This window comes from Mya arenaria, chromosome 11, assembly GCF_026914265.1.
Source record: "Mya arenaria isolate MELC-2E11 chromosome 11, ASM2691426v1".
NCBI lineage: Eukaryota > Metazoa > Mollusca > Bivalvia > Myida > Myidae > Mya > Mya arenaria.
Genome location: NC_069132.1, coordinates 22,034,200 through 22,047,617, shown reverse-complemented (window position 1 = coordinate 22,047,617; position 13,418 = coordinate 22,034,200). Strand labels below are relative to the sequence as shown.

Below are 13,418 nucleotides of genomic sequence, written 5' to 3'. Positions count from 1 at the left end.
ATGCAAAGCATGATTAATTGTGATGTGATTTTAAAAACACATACATGGTTATGATGGTATATAAAAGATGGTCCCATTCTAAAAAATACCTTTCACAAGGTCCCTTATTCATTTTTTACAGTGTACCAAAATATTCTGAACAGTGATGTATGATGTTTAAATATCGAAGTAGAATGCAAAGAAAAGAATAATTAAAAAAACAACAAACATGTAGAATGCAAAGAAAAGAATAATTAAAAAAAACAACAAACATAGCACTTTGTTTATTTATGGAAATGTATTTCAAAAAAGAAAACAATATATGTCACTATTTATAAATATTGCACTTAAAAAACAACTCAAAAGTGCTATTCATTTGATCACTCTCCTTTATTTTAAAATCTAACCTCACCGTCATTGTAAGCTTAGCATATGAATCGTATGCAAATCAATTGAAAGATGTTATAATGTTAATGAAACTACACACACAAGTGTTGCACTGCAATTCAATTTCAATTTCTTTTTTTCTTTTTTGCAAGAAATAACCTTTAGTAATGTGATAGAGTGATCATTAATAATAACATGTTTCTTCTCAACAAACATATCAGCTAACAAACAAATCTCATTAACCACATATTCTCAACTGTAATCTAATCTGCTTTAGATTGATTAACTTTGCAAAGGCATATTATTCACAATTGTTTCTAGAAATAGGTTAGCTCACAATATTAAAACTAAGCAAAACATCAATTTACCGATCTATGAAGATATCACTGATTAAATCTAAAAACTCAACAAAAACACACACAAAATTGAAACATTCTACAGTAAATGATGAGTGTGTTGACAATGTTCTTGAAGAATGTTGATGCAGGTGAGCTAACTGGCTGGCTATTCCATGTCCTCCTTCAGAGCTGCTATGCAACTGCTGTACAACTGCTGCTGGGCCTAGGATAAGATGATTCAAAAATTAAATAAGACTACAGCTATCACAGATTGTGATTAACATCCCCAAACACTGCCCCCTTAGGAAATGGCAGTGAAATATTTAGAAATCCCACCTAAAATTGACATAGTTGTGGATAGTGTTATGATTATTGTACACTGCATTTCATCTTATTGTGCTTGACCATTAAGTAGAGTTTAATTTGATTTCATCCAGACTTTGTCCAGAATACTTATGCTGCGGACAAGGAAATTAAAAAAGGGCAATAACTCTATAATTATCTAAAAAAGAGTTATAATTCATGCGCAATGCACTTCCTCTGATTGTACTTTATCATTGTATGAAGATTTATTAAATTCAATGTAGCAGTTTCAAGTTATGCTCCGGACAATAAAAAAATAAAAAAGGGCAATTACTCTGTATTTTAGTAAAATTTGGTAAAATAGAGTTATGGTTCTTGTTAAATGCACTTCTTCTCTTTGAGCTTAACCATTGTGTGAAGTTTTAATAAATTCCATGGTAGTTTTCAAGTTATGCTGCCGACAAGATCAAAATAACAAGGGCAATAACTCTGTAATTGACTAAAATAGAGTTTTGGTTATTGTACACTGCACTTCCTCCTTCTGTACTTTACTACTGTATGTTGTTTTAATACATTCTATTCTTAAGACAACAAAAATCTCAACAAAGGGCAATACATCTGTATTTGGCTAACATAGAGTTATGGTTCTTGTTCTATGCACTTCTACTTTTTGTGATTAATGCATTATTTGAAGTTAATTTAGATTCAATCCGGTCGTTTTCAAGTTATGCTCTGGACAAGAAAAAGTATCACTGTAAAAAGCCTTAAATACAGTAACCTTTCTTGTACGCTGCACTCTATGTTCTATGATTGCATGAAATTTTGTTTTCAAATTATGCTCCAGACAATTAAGATTGCAGAAGACCGACTGTTAGGTTGATTTCTTAACGTCTCTTATAAACCTGCTGTTGAAAAAGTAGAGAGCACAACGGCATATAAAAATTAGCAGTCGAAATAGTCTAAATTTCCATAAATATTAATGTATCTAGTAAAACTAACCTTTGCATGTTTCAGTTCTAATTCTACTAAATCCACGAAGTTCTTCTTAAAGTATGCTATCCTTCTCTGTTTGAACTCTGTTAATTCTGTAAGAGAAAAAAACTTTATGTTGGAATTTTATCACAAATCTTAAATCGTATCACATAAACTATAGTCCAATGCTAATTACGTTATACCAAATAATTACAGAATAATTATGCATAATGTTAAGAGTTATACCACACAATGTTAAAATTATATCACACAACCCAGGCAATATCTCCTAGTCCAGTGGCTTAATCTCATTAGATCGCAGTTGGTGGCTGCTCTATTAAGTATGACACCCCGAACCAGAGCTAGGTCATCAACAGATGATTTAACACCCCACTGCTTTCGCATGGGATGGATCAAGTGTGGGTTTGTTGGTCGTTTAATAGCATTGTTTATATTACTTTTCAGAATAGGGAATAAACTGGTAATCTAGGCTGTATTGGTTCATGTTTAATGGAAATAATTGTGAAATGTAGTTTTTGAAAACTGGGTAACAAAATTGTATAATTACTTTAATGAGATAACAGACATAAAATCGGAAAAAATACTTAATTGGGAGAAAAAATATGGCTAGAAAGCTGCAGAAACAATAAGTTTTGTTCCAAGCTGGGTCGTACAAAAAAAAATAGCAATAAAACTATTAAAGCCAGGCCAATAAATTCAGATCAGCCCTTAAAGGGAAAACATTTCATACTTCATTTTAGGCCTAATGTGTTAATTTGTAGAGTTGAAATATTTTATTATATACTCATATATTTAAAAAGAAAACAAGAACAGTTGAACCACTTTGGTAGAAATACTGCAGATCACATGTGTATCCATGAACCTTCCAGAGCAGTTAAGATTTGAAAGTAAACAAAAAATGACCCATAATGTCATGAATATTCTAAATGCATCATATTACCAACAAAGAGGAGGTTGATAGGTAATGTAAAAAGTTCTTCATTTTTTTTTTTAATGAATTTAAAACAAATTAGTGTTATGATCCCTTCAAACACTTTTGAATGCATCCAGTTTTAAAAAAAGGTATATAAACAAATAACATGTACCTTTCTTGGCCATTTCTGATATTTTCTCAAACTTCTCACAGCAACTTTGTTGTTGACTCTCAGCCTAGTGAAGATAAAATATTCATGCATGTACATGTACATAATATACATCGTATACAGGATTATTCTTACTAATTCAGAATGCTGAATAAACTCCATCAAATAAATAGTTTAAAAACCACACATGTACCGGTTTATTACAATTATTTTCTTTAGTTTGAAATATTTTCAAACTTTTATAATCACTCATATAAAATAGTAGCTGCCTATATTGTACATAAATTGTAAAAAGAAATCAAAGCCACATGAAATCAAGTCTCCCATCATTATTAGTTTCAAACTTTATCAGCAATTTATCCCAATCAGTAGACTAAGACTTACTGTAGGAACATCTTTGTTCTTTGTTCTAGCCTTCTCCAGGTTCTTGTTTGCGTTCTCATAGTCGGCAAGTGAGCGCGTCCGTCTGTACAGAAGGTCCTTGGCCGCCTCCGAATCCCGCATGTAGTACCGTACTGTATCACTCAGCTTGAGGTCCTCGTCTGACGCAACACGGCCTTCTAGCTTCTGTAATGGGAGGTCAAATTTAAATGTCAAGAGTGTAATGTTTAAAAGAGAGGGTATAACTCTTTAAGATAGCTAAGTTTTAACACATGCCACTCAACTTGCAGACCCCACATAATTCTCTTGCTTTTGTAACAGGAGGCCAAATTTGAGTTTTTTGAGTTTATAACAGAATTACACTTTTCTTGAAAGACAACGTGTACATAAATCAACCAAAAGCTTTCAATTATATCCAATGACTCAAATGACTCCCTTTCTGTACACTACTGGACATGTTTTATGTATGTGAAAATATAATCTCTAATATACTGAAAATGAATATTTTGATAGACAAATTTACACACATGTTATCAACTTACCCTTGCTTTTTCTAATGCCTCTGCTAATTTTGTAAATACTCTGAAAATACAACAAAGTGAGACTTATGAAAATGGCTGACCTTGTTTAAAAAGCATATGCAATTTCATCAATTTGCTTTTAAAATGCATATGCATTTTCCTAAATTTGCATTAAAGTTCATACCTAATTCAGGCCCATTCATATCATATAGAAGAATAAACAATGGCACCTTTATAGAGGATTCTAATATTTTTCTGTTGATTTTTTTCAGTTGATTAAGGACATATCTTAACATTCATTAAAGCCTTAGCTAAATACCTTGATACACCATGATTGTATTGTCGCTGGTAAATGTGTTTTTTGAGGCTATGACAATACCTCTTCTTGTTTCAAACAGACAAGCTATATCATAATATCAGGTGAAAAAAGACAGCAACACTTACTTATCTAGTTCTGTGTTTTCTATTGTGGCCAGCTGTACAAAGCCTGAGGAAATCTGAATGTAGTTGTCTGCAACATCTGTAAAATATGATTTTACACTATTATTATTTACATGTGTACTATTAAAAGTTCAAAGGTAATATCTTCTATGTTTTTGAGGTATAGAAAATATCCACCTTTTGAATGCACAATAATACCAACAACACCAATGACAGGAACAACACCAGCACAATGACCACCTCTGGTCTTGTTTGTTTAAAAGAAAACAACAACAAATAATGTGAAACTATTTTGAACAAGACTTTTCACAAACACTGTTGGTATTTAAGCATATCTGTCAAGTCACATGCATTTATCACTTGTGCTGATTGTGAAGTCAGAATTCGGCTCTTATCCTGACCCTCAGAAACCTCATTCAGTTTTAATACTCCTCTTTGTTTACGCACAGAAACAGTATGTGTAAGTAAAGAGTCTCACTCTTATGAGCCTTCGTCATCTTATCAGACTTTTGAGTGCAGTCTTTGATCTTGTTGTGGTAAGCCACCAGGAATGTTTTCTCATTCTCGAAAAAGTCATCCACATCCTGAAACAAAGAAATATTGGAAGTAAAGTCAGATTTACTAACATCACATTAGTCCGATTGTTCAAAACTTTGCTCAGAATAACAACATTGTTAATGTCATTGTTGTTAACTTTCAAATCTTTACTGCTCTGGAAGTTTAATGGATTCACTTGTAATCTGCAGTATTTGTAGCAAGTTTATAGACAATTGTTTCAGCAGGTCTTGTTTTATTTTAATATATGAGTAAATCATTAGAAAATCACTTTTTAAAGTTAACAAAGCTGTCGTTAACCATGTTGTTAACTGTAACAAAGTTCTAAACAATCGACTCAATGATGAACATGAAACATTAGCTCTAGAGAGTTTTATATTGACAAACATAAAAACAGTTTTAAAATCTGCTCTATACATGTGATTAAGAACCATTTTTAATAAATGAATAGATGAAAACCAATAATGAACGTCACCAAATTTCTGAGCAGGGATCAAACCTGGCACTAATCAAGAGTCTGATAAACTAACCACTCTGCCATCACCATTGATTATCATATATCCACACAGTGTTAATCTGTTATCTCAACGTCGTCAGGATCTAAAGTGTGATTACCTTTTGGCTGGATAACAGCACTTCATCGGCAGATTTTGTGATGCTCTTGAAAAATCCACCAAGCTTTTCCTTCTTTGACCTGGTCTTTGCATTGAGCTAAAAAAAATCAGTAGATGTTTGATTAGGTGATTAGATTAGTAGTATGTTTTAGATACTGTAAAAATTACCTGGGCTAATTTTGCAATCGCCTGCTTTTCTGAACAAATTCCCATGGGGAGGTCTCAAGAAATATGGCATGCGTGTTAATGTCATGGGACTATTAATTTCATTTGTTTCTATTTATGTAAAATGAACCCATATAATGACAATTTAAAACATTCATGATAATACCTTTTTCAGCAAGTCATGGTACAAATAAACTATACACGATGCAGATGGTTAAACTTTCTGCCTTTCTACCTAGAATATCTTCTCCAAATACAAGCAGGATATTCATTCCAAAATTTTATTAAACCCCTGCAAATTTAGAAATCAACATTAATTTTATTTATAAACATTTTGTTTATATTCTTGTACAACTTACATCTTGATCATAGCTCAAAAACACCTCAAAGTTGACGTCTCCTCTCAGAGCAGGATGGGCAGCTATCCTCTGGAGGAACACTTCATGCATAGCCACAGTCTTCTTGAATGTAGCCAGGTATTCTCTGGAATGTCATGCAAATGTATTATTTGTATATAACCAAAGAAAAGCGATAGCAAATAAGTTGTCAAATGGAAGCTTTCATAAATGTTATGTCATCATATATAAGGTGTTGTGGGGGATCCATAGTCTATTGTTCTAGTGGTAAGAAACTTTACATCAACCCAGGGGTCAGAGGTTTGATCTCGTGTCCCACCACCAAAAATACTAACAGTCCTCTGGGAGGGATGTTAAATGGGGGTACCGTGTGACAGAGCTATACACTGGCAAACTTAAGAACAAGGGGTAGCTATAACTTTCACTGGGGCCAAGACCCATGTATAGTCCAGTGGCTCCATAATATAATTGTAAACCCCAATAATCCCCCCCAAACCACAGGGGACAAAGGAGTGCTGACCAGTTGCCAATGTTCATCTGCTGTTGTTTAATTCAGTCAAACAAGGAACATAACTCAAAGTTAAAAGGTCAGAGTTGTGGCCCTTAAAGTTACTAAACATATGGTCAGAGTTGTGGCCCTTTAAGTTACTAAACATATAAGTCTCTGGCAAAACATGTAACCAACTTTCATCTGAATATTTTTAATGTTTAACAGTCCAGGTTATACATGTATATTGCATGCGCAATGACACAAACCTTGACTTTTTCTCTTTTAAAAACAAACTAGATAGAAATGCGCTCTGTGAAGAATTATTTCTGGATAACATGACTCATCTTTGCAATCAATTTTTAAAAATAAGAAGGACTAAGTTAAACCACAGAGACTCACGCCTCTAATTCCTGTTTCATCTTGGTGAACTCCTCCTTTGTCATTGTACCCTCCCCTTCTCCCAGCTTCTGTAGCTTCTCCCGCGATGCATCAAAGTCTGGACGGGGTGGGGCAGGCGGAATCTGTAGAAAATGTAAAAACTTATCATTCCAAAGATAAAACTTAATAACAAATTACTTCATTAAAGAATACTTGCAATATGTTCAGATTATTTGGATGCTTAAATTATCGTTAAGTTCAACCTGCCCTTACATATAAAAATCTGATAAAACTCATGCACAAGTTATCTCTATAAGAAATGAGAAAATAAAATATGTTGAGTTTTCACTAAATCTCAACTAATTCTATTTATTACACTTATATGACTCATAAGACTGGGTACATCAGAAATACTCACAATAATTCCAGCATATTCTGGGTTCTCTACGTATCTATCATGAAGCCAGAGAAACTCTTCATGCTGCCGAACAACAGAGAACTCAGTCTCCTTGAACTGCTGCAGTGAGGTCTGGAAAAAAGAAAAACACCGTAATGTAGCCATAGCTGCCATAAATCAAAATCAATATTTTGAAAAGGGCTTAAGGCTTTACTCTAGAATTAAATGCATGGCTGATTTTTAATGTGTCTTCCTGTACTAAGCCACTATGTGTTACTTTATACAGCCCAAACTCGCTATGTCGACGTTGGATATCTCGACTTTCTGGTTGTGTCGACTTTTTTCTCCAGTCCCGATTTTATTCCTTCTTATTCTATATAAAATAAATCTGCTTGAGTCGATTTTTCTCTCTCGATTTGTTCACTATGTTGACCTCATAATTCAGTCCTTGTGGTCAAATTTCACACATTTTCCTTGTTTCTTATGTTGAACTGTAGATTGAGTTGTAGGTGCGAAAATATTTATGACAGTTTGCGGCATTACTGTGCGTGTCAAAAAAACAAACTGTCATAATTGGAGGTTTATTGGTAAATGTAAATAATTAAAGTTGTTTGTTATGTTTTTGATTAAATAACCATTTATTGCTCAAGCTATTCATTGAACTGTACAAGGACGCCGATGACATCTTCGGAAAGTTCGACAGAATTGAAATTACGTGACAAAGAAATTTCTCTATACTGCATGTACAAAACAAACAGTCATAACTAATGCACTATTTTAATTTGTTGTCGTATGTGCTATACTGTTTTCTTACAATGTACAAGTGTATGTAATTGTGGTTTTATATCTGTTCTGTGTAATCAATAAACGTGAATTTAATAAATTTGACACAAATAATTCATTTTTTTTCCCTTTATGTTTCAATAATACGTTTGCTGTTTTCACGACTGTAACAATAGCGTTCAATTGAAGAAGTCGGATGGCGGGCATAAATCAAACTCAAATGTGTTTGGATTGGTGATATTTTTTGTAATTTGTTTGTGTCGATTGTTCGTTATCTCGACTTTTTTCCCTAGGTCCCGACAAAGTCGACATAACGAGGTTTGACTGTAGTAGAGTCTAACTAAGATCATGCAAGAATAAACCAGTCAAATGCCATTCATATCATAGCTAGTTTTCATTTATATTTTTCTACATGCAATGTTTTCAATTTAAATCATTTATCACCATTTTTCTAACCAAACATTGCGTGACAACAATTGATAACTAACATTAATACATTAAACACGCAAGTTAACTCACCTTTGTGTGTACAGTGAACTTGACCTTGTCCCTCTCGCTTAGAGCATCAGATATGTCAACAGCCAGGCTCCCATCTAGCGACAGGTCAACAGTGTCAGAACGCCCCTGAAAAGTTTCATAGATAAGTTCTCATTGTGCTCTTCCTTTTATAAAATATAATATAATATAATATAAGTACCTGTAGATTCATTGTTCGTTCCAATAATATAATGAACATATTACCCAGCCCAGAAAAGGATTTGGTGCTTAAATACCCAGCCTAGTCATGAATATCTCTGATGATAGCCACAACATATACAGTGTTAACTATTTTTAAAGTTTCATTTTAAGTACTTAAATACAATGATAAGCGTAGTCAGTGGATGATTTAAGTTAAACGCTTTTCATGGTACAATATTTTGATGAGAGGATGTTTGTTTTAGAGATGCAGTGATTTGGGAAACTTGAGGACGAATTTCAACCAGCAGGGAAGAATGTAACGACCTGTTCTTTTCATCAATTAAAACACAAAATTCATAGTTAATGTATCGTCTGTTCTGTGAACTGTATGTAAAGGTTTATATGTGTGACATATATAAGTTGTCATCCAGTTTATGTGAGCGAATTATTTAAGCTGTCTAAGCTTAATTGAGGGCGCTCTTGACTAACCATCAATTTACCGGAGCTAATTTTCCCAGCATTTCACTGATGCTATGACCATCGTATAAGACAGATGAATATAAAGTTGAGAAAAATACGCTAAAAAATTTATTCTCACAAGGGAATATTGAGCTGCCAGTATGTTTTATTATAATTATTACTATTCATTTTTTGTTTGTTTCATTACTTTTATTCATTTTTCAATTAGTATTCTTGAAATATGTAAATTATTAGTTTCTGAAAGATATATGACATGTTGTCATTTATTTGCAGGCTTTCTGTTTTACTACATCTACCCAAAATAAAACTACCGACCCGTAAGTGGCTTTCTCAGAACACTATACCCCAGTTAGCAAAATCATTAAAAAAAAAATTTGTATCAACCATGTTGTGCCCTTTTAAAAGCAGCTGAAAAAACATCTGAGGTTGTTAAGCCGGTATATAGTCTATATAAAAAGACACAAATGAGTCATTTTACGACTTTTGTATAGGCAGACTTGTGTGGCATTAATCACTGCCAATAATTTAGTGGTGAATGCAGCCAGGTGCGTAGCTTACTGTACTCAAATACACAGTTGTGTAATGAAATTTTGACAGGTCAAAGTTTTTGTCATACCTAAAACCCCGAATTTGAAATACCCCCTCCCACACCTACCCCCAAGGCATTGATCTGTTAATCCCATATTGGCCCAAGCTGGCAGCACAGCAAATTTCAACACTGCCATTGGTCCTCATTCAAAGGTTAAATTGATATAAATCACTTTATCATGGACCTATAAACCATGGATTGGCAACTCTCATCTGTGTTAATGCGATAATCTCAAACTCACGCGTGCAGTGGGATTTCACTCCGAGATCTTACAGTGTGGTCATTTTCAAGACGTCCGACATCAGCCGAATATATACATGTAGGAAAACAAAAATTAAAATTGACTCAAATGTGCGGTACTTTCATTTGAGTTGATAATAGTCCAATTGAATCTGATTAAAATCACAGTTATTAATTATAATTAAATCTATAACAAACAAGGCATAATTAGCAGAGTTTGCGGAAATAACCGAAGATCGCCGTAAATCACCGATCAGAGATTAGGCGGAATTTTCGGATATTTGCCGAGTGCGCGCTAAAGATTGTGGGTAAATTATTATTTCTTATTGTTTCACCGACATGGGCCAGTTGCCAGTCCATGGTTTATAGGTCCATGACTTTATCAACCCTTTCGCTAAATGTTTCTTCAAGAAAACAACATTTAAAGTGACACTCTTATTCAAAATCAACACATACATATGCATAACAAACATAAATTTTGAGTGATAAACCTTTGACTACTTACTAAATAATGCATTTATGGAAAATATTAATTACTGATAACAAGATGGAAACCGTGAATTTAATATTTAATAGCGTAAAGCGCAAAAATATTGAATGATTGGTGAATGCTAAAAGATTAACTGTGGTCTGCTATAGTCTCATAAGCTAGAAATACCGTGATTTATGCTCATTTCTTTCAAAGTAAACTCGGTATCCTTTGTTTTCGACATTTATTCATCCATTTTGGACTATTAAAACAATAATATTTATTATTATACTAAATTTTATTTGGGAGTAAGAGTGCATCTTTAAATAAAAACAAGAGCTGTCACAGTATGTGACGAATGCCCCCGAATGTGACATTGACCTACGAACAAGGTCAGTACATGAAAAGTTGATCTTGCCTTTACGTGTCAAATACATATGGCAAGTTATTTTAAATTGCCTCTGAACATAAAAAAATACCACCCATACTTGACAACCTACACTGTTATGTCCTTATATTCAGAATTCCCTTGTGAATAAACACTTAGTGTATCTTTCACCTTAGAGGTAGGGACATGGGTCTTGCACACGACACGTCGTCTTCATATGTGGAACACATGTAGCAAGTGATTTTAAAATCTGTCCATACAACCCTGACACGACAACCTATACTCTATGTCCTTATATGCAGCACTCCATTGTGAATAAACACTAAGTGTGACCTTGACCTTTGAGGTAGGGACACGGTTCTTGCACACCACACGTCGTCTTGGTATGTGGAACACATGTGGCAAGTTATTTTAAAATCTGTCCATACAAGAGAAAGTTACAGCCCGGACACGACAACCTATACTCTATGTCCTTATATGCAGCACTCCATTGTAAATAAACACTAAGTGTGACCTTGACCTTTGAGGTAGGGACACGGGTCCTGCACGCAACACGTTGTCTTTGTATGTGGAACACATTTGGCAAGTTATTTTAAAATCTGTCCATACAAGGGAAAGTTACAGCCCTGACACGACAACCTATACTCTATGTCCTTATATGCAGCACTCCATTGTGAATAAACACTAAGTGTGACCTTGACCTTTGAGGTAGGGACACGGGTTTTGCACGCGACACGTCATCTTGGTATGTGGTACACATGTGGCAAGTTATTTTAAAATCTGTCCATACAAGGGAAAGTTACAGAGCCGGACGGCCGGACAGATGGTGCGATTTTAATATGCCCACCTTCGGGGGGCATAATAAACATACATGCCATATCCCCCGGCGGGAGGAAAAATCCCCCGGAATTTCGATCCATCCCCCGGTCTCCCGGCGGGAGATAAAAATCCCCCGGAATTTAATTTTTTTTTTTTTTTTTTTTTTTTAAATTTTACATCAGGCAATAATGACAAAGTGAAACCACAGTATGTGAGTGAAACTCTCCAAAAGGAAACTTTTACAACAAGTGATCAATTAATTTGTAGTAATTATCAAAGGCAAAGAAATATTACTCTTTTGGAAGGAAGAAATTAATAATATTTATTCTATTCTCTTATTGTCTGAAAGTCATCAAAGCTGATAGAATTAAGCACAATTTTTTTAGAAGACTTTGGAGAAAGGTAAATTTAATTTAATTGTCTCGAAAACATATCTTTCCAATGATATATTTTGTTCTGCAAGTGCATTACAGTATGACATGACAGTGTATCATAAAAATATGATAAATCATGACATAAAATAATTCTGTATAATGAAAAAGTTTAGTGGTTTTCAAAGCAAACTATATGTGAATACATTTTTCATACTTGCGTCTAAAAATACTTTAAAATTTCGCCAACTTAGACCTGCTAAAAAAATCCCCCTGAATACAACCAAAATCCCCCTAAATTTTCAGCCTTTTGAACAAATTCCCCTGAATGGTCTCCAGAAAATATGGCATGTATGAATAAATGTCTTATATATATGAAATAACCGACAGGTGATAATGATAAATCAGTTGATTTCCTGCAATAATGTTTACCTACATGTTGTAACAAATGAATATCTGTTTAAAAACTGTCAATTGATAAAACATACTGATTATCGGCAGGGTTAAATTGTGTTTCTGTGTATATGTTTCTGTGTGTTTTAAAACAAGTTATTGCTGTTTGTGAAATTAAAATGGAATATAACCTAACATTATACTTGGTATTCCCAGCCCGATTCCAGGATTTGATGTAAGAGGGGGCTTAACTTACGGGTAACCTTTTAAAAATGTGCCCCTCCCTCAGAATTAATATTTATGTGGCTAGTCCTGAACAATATTAAATCATGAAATATGCATACATTCTTCAAGTTAAACTTATGTCTATTTTAATGCCAAATGGTTTTTAGACGATTTAATGTAATGTTATCATGGCAATTTATTGAAATATCATTATTAATGATCATGAACTGATGGACTGTCAAAAATGACATGTAGAAATATTGACATCCTGTTGTTGAAAGTACCTTGCTGTCGTCGCCTGCAAGTAGGTCAGGACTCTCTTCCATACCGGTCTGAAATAGAAAAACAATGTCGAGCAGTTGAAGTAACAATTGAATAAGCAACACACCATTTACAAATTATTTCCGGAAGAAAAATATAATACACCCACCATCATGGCTGCAGGTATCACGTGATCAAAACTAACAAATGCAAAGCTAGTATGTGTTGTAAGGAATTTGTTTCGAATAACCAATGTCATCAAACAACTGTATATAAGACATTTGAGTATAAGTACATTTTTTCTTAAAACTTATATTTAAGATTCTCATACGCATTTAACTT

At 33.8% G+C, this 13,418-nt stretch overlaps 1 protein-coding gene across 1 annotated transcript; it reads right to left on the bottom strand.

Annotated features, from left to right (window-relative positions):
• Positions 1-248: 248 nt before the first annotated feature.
• On the bottom strand, positions 249-13,306 carry LOC128209132 (sorting nexin-6-like). Its single transcript, XM_052913012.1, has 14 exons — positions 13,246-13,306; positions 13,100-13,147; positions 8,683-8,787; positions 7,402-7,512; positions 7,005-7,126; positions 6,119-6,242; positions 5,596-5,691; positions 4,904-5,009; positions 4,429-4,504; positions 4,006-4,045; positions 3,467-3,649; positions 3,086-3,149; positions 2,007-2,092; positions 249-927 (listed from the first exon to the last, which is right to left on the bottom strand). The coding sequence occupies exons 1-14, from the start codon at positions 13,249-13,251 to the stop codon at positions 871-873; spliced, it is 1,224 nt and encodes a 407-aa protein (XP_052768972.1). The 5' UTR covers positions 13,252-13,306; the 3' UTR covers positions 249-870.
• Positions 13,307-13,418: the final 112 nt, after the last annotated feature.

Coding starts and splice junctions, on each gene's coding strand:
- LOC128209132 (XM_052913012.1), bottom strand. Junction 5,692..6,118: donor TTTTGAGCTATGATCAAGAT/GTAAGTTGTACA, acceptor GATTTTTTTTAG/CTCAATGCAAAGACCAGGTC. Junction 3,650..4,005: donor AGGCATTAGAAAAAGCAAGG/GTAAGTTGATAA, acceptor CTCCCATTACAG/AAGCTAGAAGGCCGTGTTGC.